The 20,519-nt window shown below is 42.2% G+C and overlaps 1 protein-coding gene across 1 annotated transcript in view; it reads right to left on the bottom strand.

Moving 5' to 3' along the window:
* The window catches only part of LOC143934998 (solute carrier family 22 member 6-B-like), a 145,209-nt gene that overhangs the window by 105,881 nt on the left and 18,809 nt on the right, over window positions 1-20,519 (bottom strand). Inside the window, exon 2 of the mRNA XM_077458556.1 lies at window positions 7,366-7,469. Within this exon, the coding sequence (XP_077314682.1) occupies window positions 7,366-7,469 (104 nt within the window). The remainder of the gene's footprint in view (window positions 1-7,365; window positions 7,470-20,519) is intronic.

The following is a 20,519-nucleotide window of genomic DNA, read 5'->3' as shown; positions in this document are numbered from 1 at the left end:
TGAGCAGCAGTCTTCAAGAGATTCTTTTCATTCCCTAGAAACCCAAGGAGTTGTATGTGGCTGGGAGGAGATAGTTAGGGATAATGTGATCCTTAGTAACCCAGAGTACCCTGATTCTGCAATGCCTGAGAAAGGGCCCTAGAATTTGTGGTTTCAAGGAGAGTGATCATTACTGCCTGGCAACCCTTCTTGATCCACCTTACAAGGGTAAAGTTGCAGAACTCATCCTGCCTTTGCAGAGGGAGCAGAAGATGAAACATCTTCAGGAGGCCTTGAAGAAAGGTTTGTGTAATGTATTTCCAGACCCTGGGAGGTTACCATTTCCTGGTGCTGGACAACGTGTTGCTGAGGCTTCGTTCAGTTAGAGGAAGAGCGGTGGAGAAGGTGGCTGGCTGACCAATGTCTTTAAAAAAATGTCAGTTCTCAGTGCCGTCTGATCTGTTCAAGCAACCATCGCCAGCGTCTGCATTATATGGTCATGGAATATCTAAGGGTACTTGGAGACCTTTCCAACAGAGCATCCACTGGGTTACTGGGTTTCTTGAGGATGAACCACTGGCCAGAAATTGCTCAATATGCAATTGAGCTACTGGCCTGTCCTGCATCCAGCATGCTTTCTGATTGCACATTCAGTGCTGCTTGAGGGTTTGTAGCAGATCAAAGAGTGTACCTGTCCACAGACTCCATTGATAGGCTTATTCATGAAAATGAATTAGTCTTTGATCAGCAGCTATCAAGCACCTAATGCTGATGTAACTGATTGGATTTGATATGGATCTGGGATCCCTTGAAGACTGCCTGTGCTGGCTATCCTTTTCCTCCTCAATCTTGATGATGCTAGCTTCCAACAATATTTTTGGTTTAGGGCTCCACCACCCAAGGCCCACCATCCAAGGCCCAATTTTTATGCCCCTGTTTAACAGGGGCATGTACTTACAATTTTTGATATAATATTTCACAGCAGGGCCCATTCCTGCGACCAACAAGAGTAAATGTGAGGGATTACACCAACACCTAAGGCCCCAGAGTATATAGGGCAAGCCATATAGTATATATAGATTTTGGGGGGACATCCACGCCATTTTTTTGTATTTTTGGGATGTGGTTCCCCTTAATATTCATACCAGACCCAAAGGGCCTGGTAATGGACTGGGGGGAACCCACACTGTTTTTTTAAATGATTTTTATTTAGATTGCCGGGATCTGACAATACATTACAGCCACAAGCAGTTTTAAATGACATTTATTACTTTACTGTGGTACTGTTATAAACACGGAAAGGATGTGCTACTTTACAGGCAGACTAAGGACACCCCCAGGCACAATATTTAAATGAATATTTCATTTTTATTGTTTCACTTTAAGCATTAATAAAATCACTGCTCCCAAAAAAGGCAGTTTTTGTCTTCGGCTCATCCATACTCTCTAGCCACGGGTGTATCTAGGCAACAAAGCAGCCCTACAAATCCTCCTTCCAAGCATGGGCTCAATGCCTCTTTCTTTAACCGGTCAATTATTCGCTGATCGCTACAGGATGACACCTCTCTGCTTACCATGGGGCATACCTGATATTGAGCTGGCGGTATTGTACTTAACCAACTGATGCTTTCCCCACTTCAAAGGCTTCCAAGTCAGAGAATCCTGTTTTACATTGTATGCTCTGCATGGTTTTTCTTGTCAGGAAATGCTAGCTTCCTTGTCTAGATACAGATGGTGTTTCTGGTGTGGTTTTTTTTGTCCCCAACATATTATGTGTGTTGGACTGAAAAAAGTGAAGTCAATAGATATATATGACTGATGTTTTATGGTTTAGCCTCCTTATTTCTTTTGGTTGAGCTTAAATTAACTCCTGTTCTGTTTTGAGTAGACTAGATCACTCCTTCAGGGTCTCTTACACTCAGGGTACTAGGCTGATCCCTGTACATCTTAAATATTAGCTTTCCCTTCCATGTATAAGAGAGCTACTGCTCTTAGAGTAGGGTGTGGGTCCACGTCTTCTCCCTTCTTTCCTCTCTTTATCAGGGGAATTTTAATTTAGCAAGCCCTTACTAGCCCAGCTTCAATTATACAGGTCATTTCAAGGGGCGCTGAACAAGCGGATGAAAAACCTATCACTTAAAACATCTACAGGCAGATGTGATTCTTCTCCAGGAGATCCATTTGACTGAAAATGTCTTTCACTGCCTTAAGAAACTCTGGGTGGGAGAGGTTGTTGGTTCCTCAGCAGTGGAGCAAAAAGAGGGAGTAGCCATCCTCATTCACAAATGCCTGCCATACACTATCTGCTCGGTGGACAGGGATCAGGAGGGCCACAAACTAGCAATCCATTTAACAATAGTGTCAAAGGACTAGCCATTACCAACATTTATGCAGTCAACTCCCCAGGCACTGCAATAACCATCTGGGACCATAGTCCTATTGGTTACCCTAGATGACTTCAAACCCTGTAGCACGCCTTCTCCATGGCAGTTCCCATCCTATAAAATGGATAATGGGGATTGTTTTCCATTCAATTTATACTTCATTGAATGATTTCATTCTTATTAATCAGAATAACCAACTAATCAGAATACTAACCAAGCATATATCTGACCCCAATCTGTTTTGGAAGACAGGATGTCCTACGAGGCAAAAATCAACCCAATTTAAAAAGCATTCTTTAGAGCAATTCTGTTAGGCAAGTGATGCTCTCCGTAAAGCCCAAGCAGATTTACTATCAAACCACTCTTCAGAGACTAGACAGACCTGGCTAGCCACAAAACATTGCTTTGACTTCTGGGAAGACCTAAGTGAATGGACCAAGGCAAACTACCACTTTCTACAATTCCATAAATTTGACAAAAAGGCTGGTAAGATGTTTGCCAATCTCTGTGGGCCTCGCAAACCCATACATATCATATCGCTGAGGAATATTAAGGGTCCCTTACAAATTCCCAACCAGAAATAACCTCTTTTAAGACTGAATTTTATGAACGACTGCACTCTGAGGATTCCGTAGACTTAGATAAGGTGGAATCCCTTCTCACTTTCTTCAAACTGCCTGCATTATCCGACTCCCAGATGAACATGCTAAATGCTCTCGATAGTCAAAATCCTCTCTGCCATTAAACATTTGTCAAATAACAAGGCCCCTCCTAGTCCCAATGGATACTCGCCAGAATTCTACAAGTTGACCCAAGACTATATACCGGCACACGATGCTACATGTTTTTAATGGTATTTGAGAGGGAGGACCCTATCTTCTTATGGGATCCATGGCGTTTATAAAATTACTGGTGCAAAAGGGGAAAGACCCGACTCGCCTTGGTACTTATTACCCGATATCCCTAATTAATGTAGATGCAAACATCTTGTCTAAAATCGTTGCTTCCTGATTGGCTACTAACCTCCCTAAAATTTTACATCCAGCACAGGCGGGGATCTTTATGGGCAGACAGTTCTTCATATCCGCAAGGTCATCATTGCCCTGAAACAAGCTAAACTCCACCCGGAAATGGCACGGCCATTAATTCCCTTGATGCGGAAAAAGCCTTTGATAATATTAATTTCCAATGGTTATTTCTGGTGGTAAGGACATTTGGGTTCTTGGGCCTAGTAGTGAAATTCATACGGTCGATGTACTCAGCTTCCACAGCGTGTCTGGTCACTTCAGGAACTTAAGCTCCTATCCATTTGACAGAGGGCATGTGTCAGGGCTGCCTTCTTTCCCTCTTATTTTTCAACCTGGCCAGAGAATACCCGTCCTGGCTTCTTAATAACCATCCACTTCTTACAAGCATTCAGATTGGTGATACAAAGATGTGCACTGCACTTTTCACGAATTATATTTTAATCTTTTCCTCTGTGGTATCCAATGGCCTTCCTATCAGCCAGGATCTTTTCTCCAACTTTCAACAATGTTCGGGTTTCCAAATTCATTTCACCAACAGTGAGGTTCTCCCACTACACCCCCCTTCCAACACACTCCAGACTATGGACCCAATCCTGCCCACTGTAGGCGGTCACTAGGTATATAACTTATCTAGATATTAGAATAGGACGTGATCCATCATCTCTTTATCAACTTAACTACTCTCCTATTTTTGAAAAGATCACCCATGAACTGGAAGCGTAGTAGTGTCAGGAACATGACGGCCATAGTGCAGCAGAGGTGCAAGGGCAGAGGCAATCAGGCATGCATGGGCATAACCACACAAATATCCAGCCTGTCAATCACAGTTGTTTGAATAGGCACATGCACACAAATATTTGCACGTGTGTGCGTGCGCCCCATTACCATTGGCGCCCAAATATCATATATAAGGAGGGCAGCTGCACTAGGGATTTGCTGTCTGATCTGCAACTTTCCCCTGTATCCTGTTCCTGTCCTTGATCTTGTTTGATCTGGCTTCCTGAGCATCCTGATTCTCTCCAATCCTGACCCTGGCTTGCCTTGACCCTGATTCTTCTGCATCTACTTGATTTTCTTTGCTGCCAAACCTGTGCCTGAACTTTGACCATTCTTTGCTTGATGTCTCTGATGTATCTGATCTCCTGTGTATAACCTGGCTTGTCTGAGCAGTCTCCTCAGCTTCCAACAGCCTCTACATAAATGCATCCGCAGTACACCAGCTCCTGCAATGTACCTGCATCCAGAGCACACCTGTATCCACAATGTGCCTGCATCCACAGCAAACCAGCCCCTTCTACTACCACTGCCATCTGCTTCTCGTACCTCCTCTGCTCGTCAGGCACTGCTTGAAGGTACGTGGCAGAATGACTCTTCCCATTTCGTTTTTCAGAAGACGGTCTCATTTGCCAGACTGCTATATCCCCTGCAAACTTTACCCATATTGCTTAAGCATAAATATATACAAAATCTTAACAGGCCCTATCGGCTTTTCTATGGCGATCCAAATGGCCTTGTATTTGCTAGCCATAAACGGTATCTTCTTAAACATGAAGGAGGGGTTGTCTAATCATCATTTTATATAATCTCTCATGTCTTCTTAGGCAGGGCATAGATTAGCTACTACATCGGTCCACAAACTTTAGGGTATACCAGATGGTCTGAGTATCCCCCCTCAATCTGTCAGTGGTGCTTCTTTCTCCATTGAAGGTCTTATCTTCCCATTTAAGAAGTAACTCTTTAATCCAGGACACCATGATAGCGTGGTGGGAGATATGTAGACTCATAGGTGCTCCATCTACAATTTCTAATGGTGTTGCTAATTCCCATGCTCCCTCCAGGAATGGAGCATGAGGCTTTCCTCCTCTAGACCTCCCAGGGTTTTACACGAGCTGTTTTTTCAATTCGCCCAGGCACCTGTACCTTCTGATCCTTTCAGGAGATCTTTAAGCAGTACTGTCAACCCCCTCACCATATCTTTCACAATTAATAGCTGGTGGATTTTTTTAAAACACAACTAGGCCAAATACAGACTACACTGGAACATCCAGTGGTGGACAGGGTGGTGAAACAAGAACTTACTCCATCTCGATACTATACTCTCAACTACTGCAACAAACCACATCCTCGATGGGGCAAAAAAACCTGGTCTAAGGATCTCCTAGAGATAGAGGACACCACAAAGCTCCAGTCAATGAGCAATGGACACAATTCATGCTCATCGACAGGGGGTTTATACACGCTCTGATGAACTCATCAAATCCTCTGCTGGCAGTGTCACCACGCTACTACATGGTTTCTGGACTTGTACAACAATTCAGGATTACTAGGATAAAATTGTTCACTACATCTATGGAATCACCAGGCCCAGGCTGCCTACGGACCCCCTAATTTGTCTGTTCAGCTACAGAGTGCCTACTGATGCTGCCTCTCTGGACACCGGTAAACCCCTATCGATTACCCATTGAATGCATCTTTGTCTTCTAGTGGCCAGGAGGGCCCTACCTAAGGCCTTGACATCTCCACACAGTCCATCTCGCTCCACATTCAAGAGGGAGCTGAAAATGCTCTTGTATCTGAAAAAACTGGTTACAAAACTTCGGACCCACCAAACGTTTCTTTACTCGCTGGACAGCCTTCATTGAGCACACTTTCTCTTTATCTGAAATTCATCAATTCATGACCACGTCATGATCACTTTTTCATGACCACCTCATTACCACGCGATCAGCTGTGACCAATCACAGCTGATCACAGCGTGTAACCAGGAAGTGCCGGTAAACGTCTCTCCTTGGTTCGCACTGATAGGGAGAGGCGATCGGCGGTTTTGCTGTCAGAAGGGGGTCTCCGCTGACAATCAGTGCATTTATTGTCAGCTCAGCCCCCATCAGAGGTGCCCACCACATCTGCCAATCACTGCCCATCAGCTGCCAGTCAGTGCCCACCAAAGTGTCAGTCAGTTCCCATCAGTAAAGGCTGTCAGTACCTCATCATTAGTGCTGCCCATCAGTGCCATCTATTAGTGCCCATCAGTGATGCCTGTCAGTGTCAATCAGTGCCACCTGTCAGTGCCCATCAGTGCCACTATCAGTGCCACATATCGGTGCTCATCAGTGCTGCATATCAGAGCTGCTTATCAATTCTACATATTAGTGCCTCCTCATCAGTGCCCATCAGTGAAGGAGAAAACAAAATTTTATAACAGAAACATAGAAAAACTTTTTTTCAAAAATGTTCTGTGGCCACCCTACCACCACTCTACCACTCTGAAGCGTGCATTAAAGGGGTTGTAAAGGTTTGTTTTTTATTTTCTATATAGGTTCCTTTAAGCTAGTGCATTGTTGGTTCACTAACCTTTTCCTTCGATTACCCTTCTAAATGTTTTTTTCCTTTGTTTTCTTTGTCTGAATTTCTCACTTCCTGTTCCTCCTCAGTAAGCTGTTCAGTAAGCTGTTCTGGCTGACTAAAACCGCTAGGATGATGGTGTGAAGTTTACTGAGAAGAAACAGGAAGTGAGAAATTCAGACAAAGAAAAAAAACATTTAGAAGGGAAATCGAAGGAAAAGGTAAGTGAATCAACAATGCACTAGCTTAAAGGAACCTATTTAGAAAATAAAAAAACAAAGCTTTACAACCCATTTAATACTATATGATGTTCATCGCTGATTTGTACTATTTTATCTTGTTACTGTAAAATATATATTTTTTACCAACATTTTGATCAACCTCTCAAAAAATCCATGAGGGGTTTTACCGTGCTTTACACACCAAGTGTTTTATGTCTCGAGACTGTGTCAAACAATTGATAATTGCCATAGAAAGAATGGTGCCAAATGATGACATCTCTCCTGCTACCTGCCTTCATTTGCACATACCTTATGTTAAGATAAATGACAGTAGTCTTTACTATGGGGCCCCATATGTAGTTATGCCCTTGCTAGATAGACAGTGGAACATATGATCTGGCAAAATCTTACTTGTCTGAGAGACCTCCAAACACAATGGACCCAACCAGAACTCCTGACATGTAAATGGACTGAGCCAGTTGTCTCATTCTACGATGACTACAGACCAGATCCCACTACAAGAAAGAAGAGTCAGGGGAGGAAGAATCATGAGAAACAACACAGAACATTTTTATGCAAACTACGTTAATAAAAGGAAATAAGGTGAGAGGTGGAATCTGAAGGTAAGGAAGGATTAGGACAATTTTCATGTTTTACTGCTAACCGCAGCAGACAGAGAGAAAACTCTTTTGCTTCTAGTAGAGTAAGAAAAGGCTAGGAACCCAGTCAACTTGTATTGCTGTCTGTGAGGTTGATTGACTAAAGGCAAATAGACTGTGCACTTTCAAAGTTCAGTTGCACTCTGTCTTTGGGTATCCTTTGCAAAGTGAATTTTCACCTCATTTACCAAACTCTGGTGCAACTGCACTTGCAAAGCGCCTTTAGTAAATCAGCCCCTGTGGGGGTTGATTTACTAAAGGCAAATCCTCTTTGCACTACAAGTGCACTGAAAGTGCACTATGAAGTGCAGTCGCTGTAGATCTGAGGGGAAGCACTGCTGATTTTATCTTCCAGTCATGTGCAAGCTAAAATGCTGTTTTTTATTTTCCTTGAATGTCCCCCTCAGATCTACAGCGACTGCACTTCCAAGTGTACTTTCAGTGTACTTTCACGTGCACTTGCAGTGCACTTGTATTGCAAAGTGGATTTTCCTTTAGTAAATAATCTCCTGTGTCTCTGTGGCAGATTTCTCATCACTTCCTCTATGGTTTGACTGTTTTCATTGTGACTGTATTGGGAAATCTACCTAGCAAAAACCTAACAGGGGTTCTTATGCTTCCTAATGCTGTCCAAAATACAATTTGTGTGGTTTATTTTACCATCTGTATTGGGAAGATTTACCATCACTTCCTGTCCCATAGCCAAACAGGAAGTGAGAGGGAATCTCTTGGGGTCCCCCAGGTCAACAGAACTAGTGTCCCTATTGTAAGATATTCCCTCTATTACTTTTCTGGGGACAACCCCAAATCTGGTATTTTCCTTTACTTTCACTTTCACTTTCAATGAAATGAACGGTAAACAGGATAAATAGAGAGGGTGAATCTGCCTAACAGGGACACAGATAGCAATAAAAATCCACCACCCCTCTTTCCAAAACTAAAAAAAAGTTTTGCCTTTAGTAATGCTTTATTTATTTTTTCCCACAATAACATGTTTAAAAAGATATAGGAAACTAACTGGGACATAACTAAAGGTGAGACATTGTAAAATATATGTCAATGACGATATCGGACAGCAATACTTAACTTTATATTAGGGATTTAAAGTACATCAGGAAAAATAAAATGGAATTATACAAAATTGTACAAAATGGGTAGAGGGGGTTACATTTACTGTTATGTAATATAATAGGTATTGCAGGTGAGGCAAAGATAGTTATACTTTAAAACTGTCAGTTAAATGATGACTTTTACCTTCCACCAGTTAACAACCAGGGATGTGTTGATAAACATAAAACTCTTATTATTATTATCTTATTATTAGCGTAGAATTGCAAAGGACATTGTTTAAAAAGCCATTCCCTTACAGAAACAATGCCCAAAATGCTAAATATCACTGATATACAGAGGCAACTAACTGTTATGTTGTGTAGCAGAGCGTCCCAGAGAGAGCCAGGAAAAGTCCTTTTCAGGGTTTATACGTCTCCCAGGCTCCTCTCGTACACATTTAGAAATCTGTGATCCATGATCCAGTTCGGGTCTTGGTCCTCTTCCCCAGGCTAATTTAAGCTCACCTGAGCAGACAGCCTTTGCTCTCTGCCTGGGACATTCACACAAAGTTGGTCTTTGAAGAGAGTAAGGTTGGTAAAACCTGTTAAGCAGTTCTTTGTAGAGACTGAAAAGCGTAAGGGTTGTTCAGCCTGGTAGTGAGGGCCTGCAGATTGTATAGCTAGAGCCGTGACACGGCTAGGTTTCGTGTTTTGCTACTTTTGCCCTTTATTTTGTTTTTCTGGAGCACTGTACAGCACCTGTATATGGACTTGTATATACCACAAATAAACACAGCACTGTTGGTCACTTGATCTCTGGAGTTGGTACCTGTGCCTGAGAAAACTGCTCATCCCAGGGAGCTTTACACCTGCTACCTGTCCCCCAGGTCACAGTTGGTATGTTTCCATTTCAATATTGTTTTTTCTATTTATTTATTTTTGATAGAAAGTGTGATAATGTAACAAGAAGCAAACTGCAATGCTAGATATAAATATTCAACACAAAAAAACACACTAGAGTATGAAAACATTAGGTAAAACATTATAAATTATTAGGGATACATAAGTAGTATCTAGAGTTTTTGTGTATTTCACAATGTATTAGGAGCATATTAACATTTTTAGTATAGGGCAAATACGATAAATTAGAATATGAGCCACAAGGGATGAGAACAATTAGATGAAGAGCCCAGGAGAAAGGTTTGAAAAGTGAGATGGGAAAATATGTCAGAGGAGTACTGGAAAAAGGGGTGGTAGGAAAGGAAAAGCAGATGCATGTGTGGTGCCAAGCGGAGCGGACATGCCCGTCTGAAGCTCCGCTACCTGAAGGATGGTAAAGCCCTAATAACGGCAGGTGTTTGTCAAACACCCGTACAAATATTAAAAAAGTGTAGCGCTAAACCGTTAAATCGAAACAAAATTATAAACAATTAAACATCCATGTATAAAACCACATAGACCTTACAAAAATAAATTTTTTAAATGAATAAGTGAACACCAAATCGTTGTGCTCATGAATAAAAAAATATAAGAAAGTGCAAATATAAAGTCTCTTTGTGTCCAGAGAAATGTTCGAGTCCCACGTGTAAATGACACTTCAAATATAGCGTCCGGTCCCCAAAAGGGTAGACATGTGAACACCCACGTGATAATACCGCCACCTTAACAGATGCAGGCTTACCAGATGGTTATGACCCAAGAGAATGTATATTCTAAGGGTCTTTCAAGCTCTCTATTGATCGTGGACACTTGAATTGGCCGGTATTGGAATGCCCAATAACACGAACTAGCAAGCGCTAAAATGTCAGACAACCATCCAAAAATTCTTCACAACCACAGTAGGCTCTCTCCTCGCATATAAAGGCCCAGTTCAAGATAATGGATATATGGAAAGAAAACATAGGGCCATATAGTGTAATTCCATTAAAATCAAAATTTATTTAACCACTTGGGATCCGCGCTATTGCCGAATGACGGCATTAGCGCGGACCTAGATTGCCGGGACTACGTCTATTGACGTAGTCCCGGTTACGAGCGGCCTGCGCGCCCCCTGAGGGGCGCGCGCGGCGCGCTCTGTGATCGGCGAGTCCGTGAGACTCGCCTGATCACCGATCCGTGTAAGGGGTCGATCCCGACCCCTTATCACGTGATCAGCTGTCAGCCAATGACAGCTGATCATGTGATAAAACGGAGCCGGTAATCGGCTAGTATTCCTCCTCGCGTGTCAGTGCCACCCAGCAGTGCCCATAGTGCCCACAGTGCCACCCAGCAGTGCCCACAGTGCCACCCAGCAGTGCCCACAGTGCCACCCACAGTGCCACCCAAAATCTGCCTCAAAGGTGCTGCACCCCAGTGCCGCCCATCAGTGCCCAGCAGTGCCACCCATCAGTGCCCAGCAGTGCCGCCCATCAGTGCCCAGCAGTGCCACCTATCAGAGCCACCTATCAGTGCCACCTATCAGTGCCCATCAGTCCCATCTATCTGTGGTACCTATCAGTGCCCATCCGTGCCACCCATCCGTGCCACTTATCCGTGCCACCCATCCGTGCCATCTTATCTGTGCCCATCTTTGCCCATCAGTGCCGCCTTATCTGTGCCCATTGGTGCCGCCTTATCTGTGCCTATTAGTGCCGCCTTAACTATGCCTATCAGTGCCCACCAATGCAGCCCATCAGTGCCCACCAATGCAGCCCATCAGTGCCCACCAATGCAGCCTATCAGTGCCGCCTAATCAGCGCACTTCAATGAAGGAGAAAAATGACCCATTTGCAAAATTTTATAACAAACTATTAAAACATGATTTTTTTTTTTTTGCATCTTTTTTTGTTTGTTTAGCAAAAAATAAAACTCCGAGCTGTAACTAAATACCACCAAAAGAAAGCTCTATTTGTGGGAAAAAAATGATAAAAATTTCATTTGGGTACAGTGTTGTATGACCGCGTAATTGTCACTCAAAGTGCATCAGCGCTGAAAGCTGAAAATTGGTCTGGGACTGAGGGGGGTTTAAGTGCCCAGTAAGCAAGTGGTTAAAAATAGTAACAAACTCACATTTCTGTAGTTTAAACAAGCACTTCTCACAAAACAGGCGGCAGTGGAGTCCTCCCAACGTTCGTCAAACACCTGCAAGTATATAATTCCTACTTCGGCTGGAACATTGAGGTTTCATCCCCGGCAGTCCTCATTTAAATATGAAGCCAAAGTCTGTCAAAGACACGGTTTCTCATACAGCAACCAAAACTGAGCGGCAGCCATCCTCCTCAGGATCCTCACACGGCGCTGTGAAAGCTTTAAATGCATATACACATTCTCAGGCTCTCTCAGAAGAAGAATATTTTGATCATGAGAACCTGGAGGATACCTCTCAGGATAAATTGGTTCTCCCAGCCATGTTAAAACAAATAGAATTTTTTTTTTCATAAAGCCTTAAAGCCCACCATATAACAACCAGCCACACTAAAGAGATTAGAAAACTGGATCAATGCATGTCTGAACTTGAAACTAGAGGGGACGACATAGAAAACTATACCGTGAATTACTCAGCAGAGATTGAAAACCTTAAAGAGGAAAATATGTTGCAGACCAAATTGGGGGACTATGAAAAATCACGCAAGACACTCCAATTTGCGCATTAGAGGTATTCCTGAATCTATATTTGACTTACAAGCCACGATAGCACCTTTTCAGGAATTACAAGTAGATCGTCTCGAGACAGACAGGGTTCATAGAGCCCTAACACCCAAAATACCTGAAGGTCCACCCTTCCAAGCGACTTATTGCTAAGTTGCATTTTTATCAAACAAAAGAACAACTCTTAGCCACAGCAAGAAGTAAAGAATCTCTAACTTTCTAAGGTCATAACTTTCAACTCTTTGCAGACTTGTCTCAACTATCAATAGACAGGCTTTGAAACCCCTGCTCTAAAGCTCCAAATATATATGTCACACTGCAAATGATAAACTCACCTCAAAAGACACACACCAAAGATCCACATCATGTTTATCACGCAAATCATCTACCACATCAGGAAGAAACAAATATCATAGTTCGAACAAAAGAGGCTGCTTTAGATCCCCAGACCCAGTTCCTGATGATGGACATAAGATTGCTTCATAAAGAGGTTCTTATAACCATCAGCTGGTTGAGTCTACCAACTCATACCATTTATTTTCCATATGGCCTTAAAATGGTTCTAACTTTACTCTTAAATATTTAGCTATGATAATGGGATATCTTTTCCATTTTCATAAGCTCATACTTATATGAATTATCATTCTTATTTCATACATGTTAATTCAGTTACAAAGTTTAGTTTTTTTTTGCTTTTTTTTTAGTCTTTCTCTGCCTTAACGAGATATACTAACTATCTTAACAGTTTTATCACATAATGTTATAGATACACCTGACATGGTTAGCTTTATATGAAACTTGGATTCATTTTCATTAACCATATTTTGCAGTTCTCAGACCATCAGTTCCTGCTTGGGCAATTTTGTTCTTGTTGTTTAAATATCTATGGTAAAATATTAACAGTTGGCTTTCCTTATCCTTTAGGGATGTTCCCTGCGTTTCCTTCTTGCTACCCTCAATTTGTTCATTGAAACAGTGGACAACTGACAGTAACTAATGTACCCTCCACAAAAAAAGTACAAAAGCCTTTCATTCCTTCACCTCTAGGAAGGTGCATATTTTGTGCCTTCAATAAACTAACTTCACAACACAATCCACACATACATTTTTCAGTAGGATATATTCTCAAGTATATACTGCCTCAGCTTTTATTAAACAGCGTGGTGTTCTTATTGCATTCCATCCCACTATTCCATTTACATGATTAAAGGAGATTAAAGACCCTGAGGGTCATTATCTGATCCTTACAGGACATTTACTGGATACTGCTATCACAATAGTGTCATATTATGCCCCTAACCTACTTTTTTCCTTTCACATCTTTTACAGGTGGTGGAATCACACAAAATAGGTACAGTAATTACATGTGGAGATTATAATCAGACTCTTCCCCTTTTTAGACAAATCACCAATACCTCAGTCGAAAATATTCCCAACATTCTTTTTCGCAACACAATTTAGTGGACTCCTAGCGTGAGTTGAATCCAACCAAAAGGACAGTACACACACTATTCATATCCCCATTGTTGATTTTCATGGATCGATCATATATTTCTAGCCATAGGTATGCTGCCTGAAATCCTAGCATCCAAAATTTTACCAGTCACATGGTCTGATCACAACACAATATACACTGTTATAGCCTCTACAATTCCAAAAGCACATGATCCCACATGGCTTCTTAGAGACCCTTTACTCAGAAATTCAGCACATAGACTAAATGTTGAGCTCGCACTTAAGGAATACTTAGAATACAATTATAACCCTGACATCTCCTTACTCTGTGGGAGGCACATAAGCCAGTTCTCCGTGGCATATGTCTGAGAACGTAAAGCCCTTTGCAATAATTTAGAAGCAAATTTCAATGCATGTTATATGGCATTTTAAAGCCAGTTGTCCATGGCATATTTCTGAGACCGTAAAGCCCTTTGCAATAATTTTGAAGCAAATTTCAATGCACGTTATATGGCATTTCAAAATAATCCTTCTCCATTACTAAAATTGAACTTAGATAAGGCTTAACTGGAGTTTGATTTGTTACCCCTTAAGAGACTGCGGATAAAACTATTAAATGATCACGCCACAATTTCTACAAATAAACCAGATACTCTACTAGTTCTTACAAATCTTACCTCATTCCTTCCAAACCTATATGCCTTAAAATGTCCAGAGACATATATTCCATTGACCTAATGAAAATACTTCAAACATTTAGGTCACATTTAGCTACTTTATATTCACCTGACAGTGAGCTGGATGCCTCTAAGGTAGACAATTTTGTTTCCCCACATTTTTCTTCTTTCATTATCTCAAACACAATTAGAATTGTTGAGAGACCCTGTATTGGTTGGTGAGGTGTCCAATGCTATCAAAACATTGAAACTAAATAAGAGACCTGGCTCTGATGGATTCTCTGCTCTCCATTAACGTACATTTCTAGAAACCCTATAATCCTTTTTAGCTAGTGCCTTCAAGTCTCTTTTTAAAGGACATTCTTTTAGGCAGGAAACCTTGACATCAATTACATGTATGCTTCCCAAACCCCATACTGATGATACAATTTGGTCAAATTATCAACCTATTTACCTGTTAAATTTGGATATGAAATTTTTTTGCCAAAATTCTCGCCACTAGATTAAACAAACTTATCGGCAATCTTATAAATTGGGATCAGGTTGGTTTTATTCCTATTCGACAAGCTAGCGATAATATGAGATGTGCAGTCCTCTTATCACATGCTGCTGAATTGCACCATATTCCAACGTGTTTTCTCTCACTTGACATTAAAAAGGCATTTGATACCATATCATGGTCCTATTTGCACTTTACCCTTCGTAAATGGGGCTTTGGCCCATATTTTTTACAATGTATTTCTGGGCTATGTAATAAGCCTAGTGCTTACATTAAATATGCAGGCTACAAATCGGAGACATTCAATTTAGAGAGGGGCACCCATCAAGGGTAACCACTCTCTCCACTCTTGTTTGCCTTGCTTATTGAACCCTTGAAACAAAGAATAAGGATAGAACTACAATTACTAGTATAGAATTAGGTGGATATCCCCACAAACTATGCCTATTTGAAGATTACATCCTTCTATTCTTGTCTTCTACACAGGTATCTGCCCCCAACCTCATGGTTATATTAGAAACATGTTCAGCTAATTCGGGTCTTAAGGTTAATGTTTAGAAATCGACGGCTTCGAACATCTCATTAAATAATGATGAGAAACTAGTTGTACAAGAGGCAATGCCCTTTAAGTGGGCTAAACATAGTCTCCCTTACCTAGAGGTATCCAGCTCACTGTCAATTCCTCAGATTTATTTGCTGCCAATTATCCAGCCCTGCTGAAACAAATTACGAGCTTGCTGTCAAGGTGGTCATTCATACCAATCTCTTGGCTCGGAAAAAACAATCTAATTAAAATGGTTATACTCCCTAAATTCTTATATCTACAGTATTTAGAGTCTTCCCAATACATGTTTCCACTAACTTCTTAAGAATCATACAATAAAAAACAATACAGTATACTTGGCGGAAAATTAAGCCAAGACTGCTTAAAAAAGTCTCGGCTCAGGTTTTCTAAAATTCACATTATATTATAAGGCTGCTTAGTTGGCACAATTATCGAAATATCACTCTACTGCTGAGATTATTCTTTGGGTAATAATAGAAGCAATAGATTGTGACCCTCTTTTTTCTTTTATTATAATTTTTATTGAAATCAATAGCGCAACAATAATACACATTTAAAGGTGTGCAATTGAACATTAGGGTTTGCAAACAATATAAAGCATAAATGAAAAGGAAAGATAAAAAAAAGAAAATAAGAAAAAAAAATCAGTACAGTCATCGCACTACTGGAACAGTGGAGCCTTGCATCATATATCACAGTTCGCTGCAAAAACGCATGTCAAGAGAGGTGGGAAATTAGGACATTGCTATCATATAGAAGAGTGTTTACAAATTCAGGTAGTTAACATATCATTAGAGGGCATAGAGTAAGAACCAGGATTAAGTGCAGAACGGTCCCATAGATCCCAAGTTTTAGAGAACTGTGGAAGGGTATCGTGGACTATTGCAGTGAGATGTTACATTCTGCAAATTTGTTCTAGTCCCTGTAGGACTTGGGAAAGAGCGGGTGGTGTAGGAGAGAGCCATTACACAGAAATGGCTCTTTTAGCCACTAGTAGGATAAAGGTAGCGAGTTTTTGGGCATGTTTGGAGATTCCAGGGATCGGCAGGCTCAATAAAAAGTGCACATTGTCCAATGGGAGGGAGATATCGAACAGATCTTGGATAAAGGTCTGAATCGCCAACCAAAATGAGCGAATCAAGGGGCATTCCCAAAAAATATGGAAGTGGGAACCTATATCTCCCTGGTAGGGATGAGCTTCGAGTTCGAGTCAAACTCATGTTCTACTCGAACATTGCCTGTTCGCCTGTTCAGCGAACAGTGAACAATTTGGGCTGTTCGCAGCAAATTCAAAAAGCCGGAACACCCTGTACAAGTCTATGGGAGAAATCTAAAGTGCTCATTTTAAAGGATAATATGCAGGTTACTGTCCTAAAAAGTGTTTGGAGACCCGGGTCCTGCCCCAGGGGACATGGATCAATGCAAAAAAAAGTTTTAAAAACGGCCGTTTTTTCAGGAGCAGTGATTTTAATAATGATTAAAGTGAAACAATAAAAGTGTAATATTCCTTTAAATTCGTAGCTGGGGGTATCTATAGTATGCCCGTGAAGGGGCGCATGTTTCTGGTGCTTAGAACTGTCCCTGCACAAAGTGTCATTTGTGCAGGAAAAAAAGTCTTTTAAAATCACTTGCGGCTAAATTGTCGGCTCCCCGTAATACAGAGAACACTCAATGAGTGTTCTCTGTATTACCCGACAATTCATTCATTCATTCATTAAAAAAGAAAAAAGCGTGGGGGTTCCCCTAAATTCAATTACCAGGCCCTTCAGGTCTGACATGGATATTAAGGGGAACCCCGTGTCAAATTAAAAAAAAAAATTGACGTGGGGGTCCCCCTAAATATCCATACCAGACCCTTCAGGTCTGATATGGATATTAAGGGGAACCCCGCATCAAATCTTTTTAAAAAATTGACGTGGGGGTCCCCCTAAAAATCCATACCAGACCCTTTATCCGAGCATGCAACCTGGCAGGCCGCAGGAAAAGAGAGGGGACGAGAGAGCGCCCCCCTCCCTCCTGAACCGTACCAGGCCACATACCCTCAACATTGGGAGTATGCTTTGGGGGTCTGTGACCCCTCAAAGCACCTTGTCCCCATGTTGATGAGGACAAGGGCCTCATCCCCACAACCCTGGCCGGGGGTTGTGAGGGTCTGCGGGCGGGGGGCTTATCAGAATCTGGAAGCCCCCTTTAACAAGGGGACCCCCAGATCCCCCCCCCCCCTGTTTGAAATGGTAAGGGGGTACAAAAGTACCCCTACCATTTCACAAAGAAAGTGTAAAAATGGTTAAATAAGACAAACACACTTTTGAAAAATTCCTTTATTAAAAATAAAAAAAATAAAAAAAAGATTCCAGCAGTGCTAATCCACTCTTGCTATCCAGCGACAAATCTCCGGGGTCCAGCGATGGATGATCATATCCAGCGACGGGGGATCTCTCAGTCCAGCGCTGTCCATACATCCATCTTCTGTCTCCATTGCGGAGACACTGCAGAGATCCCAGCACTGACGTTTCTTATATTAGGAGGGCAGGGCCACCCGTCACCTGACCCCGCCCCCTCTGACGCTGGTGAAGGGAGCCAGGGGTTCCCCAGTGACGTATGGGTGACCCCGCCCCCTCTGATGTGACGGAAACCTGCGTTACATCAGAGGGGGCGGGGTCACCCACACGTCACTGGGGAACCCCTGGCTTCCCTCTTCAGCGTCAGAGGGGCGGGGTCAGGTGACGGGTGGCCCCGCCCTTCTAATATAAGAAACGTCAGCACTGGGATCTCTGCAGTGTCTCTGGAGTGGAGACAGAAGAAGGATGTATGGACAGCACTGGACTGAGAGATCCCCCGTCGCTGGATATGATCATCCATCGCTGGACCCCGGAGATCCGTCGCTGGATAGCAAGAGTGGATTAGCACCGCTGGAATCTTTTTTTTTATTTTTTTTATTTTTAATAAAGGAATTTTTCAAAAGTGTGTTTGTCTTATTTAACCATTTTTACACTTTCTTTGTGAAATGGTAGGTGTACTTTTGTACCCCCCTTACCATTTCAAACGGGGGGGCCGGGATCTGGGGGTCCCCTTGTTAAAGGGGGCTTCCAGATTCTGATAAGCCCCCCACCCGCAGACCCTCACAACCACCGGCCAGGGTTGTGAGGATGAGGCCCTTGTCCTCATCAACATGGGGACAAGGTGATTTGAGGGGTCACAGACTCCCAAAGCATCCTCCCAATGTTGAGGGTATGTGGCCTGGTACGGTTCAGGAGGGAGGGGGGCCGCACTCTCGTCCTCCCCTCTTTTCCTGCGGCCTGCCAGGTTGCGTGCTCGGATAAAGGGTCTGGTATGGATTTTTAGGGGGACCCCCACGTCAATTTTTTTTTAAATTTGATGCGGGGTTCCCCTTAATAACCATATCAGACCTGAAGGGTCTGGTATGGATATTTAGGGGGACCCCCACGTCAATTTTTTTTTTTTTTGACACGGGGTTCCCCTTAATATCCATGTCAGACCTGAAGGGCCTGGTAATTGAATTTAGGGGAACCCCCACGCTTTTTATTTTATTTTTTATCAATGAATGAATGAATTGTCGGCTAATACAGAGAACACTCATTGAGTGTTCTCTGTATTAGGGGAACCGACAATTTAGCCGCAAGTGATTTTAAAAGACTTTTTTTCCTGCACAAATGACACTTTGTGCAGGGACAGTTCTAAGCACCAGAAACATGCGCCCCTTCACAGGCATACTATAGATATCCCCCAGCTACGAAATTTAAAGGAATATTACACTTTTATTGTTTCACTTCAATCATTATTAAAATCACTGCTCCTGAAAAAACGGACGTTTTTAAAACTTTTTTTTGCATTGATCCATGTCCCCTGGGGCAGGACCCAGGTCCCCAAACACTTTTTAGGACAGTAACTTGCATATTACCCTTTAAAATGAGCACTTTAGATTGTGAACGTTCGAGTCCCATAGACTTTAATAGGGTTCTAAAGTTCACACGAAGTTTAGGTCTGTTCGCAGGTTCTGGTGCGAACCGAACAGGGGGGTGTTCGGCTCATCCCTACTCCCTGGCGTCGCCAACACACCCTAGGGGTTTTAGGGTCATATTTGTGGATGATTTCAAGTGTTTTATACCAAAAAAGTAGTGTCTTATAGGCTGTCTTTCTGTTCCACACATTGTGATGACCTGGGAATAGTTTCCCAGATTTTCTGCCACTGCGGGAGTAGTATGGAACGTTTTATTACCTAGGACCATTTTCGCATATAAGAGTGGGATGTGTCAGTAATAGGCGTAGAGTCATGAAGGAATCTATAGATGTCAGTAATCAAATGGACCTGATATGGTCCTTGAGCACATAAAAGTTCAAATGGGGTTGGTTTGTCAAGACTCAGAGTAGGGGATTTTGAGGAAAAATAATGTCTAATTTGCAAATAGGAGTGGAATAGCTGTTTAGGGATCTGGTGTTGTTTTTGCAATTCTGCAAATGATAGAAGTGTTCTGGTAAGGGGATGTACTATGTTGCGAAGTTGGAATATACCTGCTTGGGTCCAAGGGAGCATTCTTTCATATGCTAAGCTGTCGGGGATATCTGGGGTGAACAATATGTTTATCAATGGAGGACATGAAAAGGCAAGGGGAAATTGTCGTGAGCATTTCCTCCATATGTCCAGAGAAAATAGCATTGGGGCCATACATATGCTTCTAAGTGGACACATGGAGGATTTAAGATCTGTCCAAATCATGGCACAGATGTGTACTGGTGTAGTGATACTCATTTCAATCTCTGCCCAAATAGTAGGAGCCGTCCTGGATGACCAGGTAATAATTGGTTTAAGATGCGTAGCAAAGTAATACTTAATCAAGTCTGGGGCTCCCAATCCTCCACGCCACCTAGGGACAATCCTATGGGTTTTGTAGTGCCAGATAAAGTTAAGAAAGGTTCTTTGCATGGCTTTTAGTTGTGTCATTGGAATGGGAATCGGGAGTGTGTCAAAGAGGTAAAGGAGTCTTGGCATTATAGACATCTTTAGAACATTAA

This window comes from Lithobates pipiens, unplaced genomic scaffold (genome assembly GCF_037356315.1).
Source record: "Lithobates pipiens isolate NorthernLeopardFrog02 unplaced genomic scaffold, aLitPip1_a1.2 Scaffold_10, whole genome shotgun sequence".
Lineage (NCBI taxonomy): Eukaryota > Metazoa > Chordata > Amphibia > Anura > Ranidae > Lithobates > Lithobates pipiens.
Note: the sequence above shows the minus strand (reverse complement) of the source record. Positions and strands in the feature narration are given on the sequence as shown.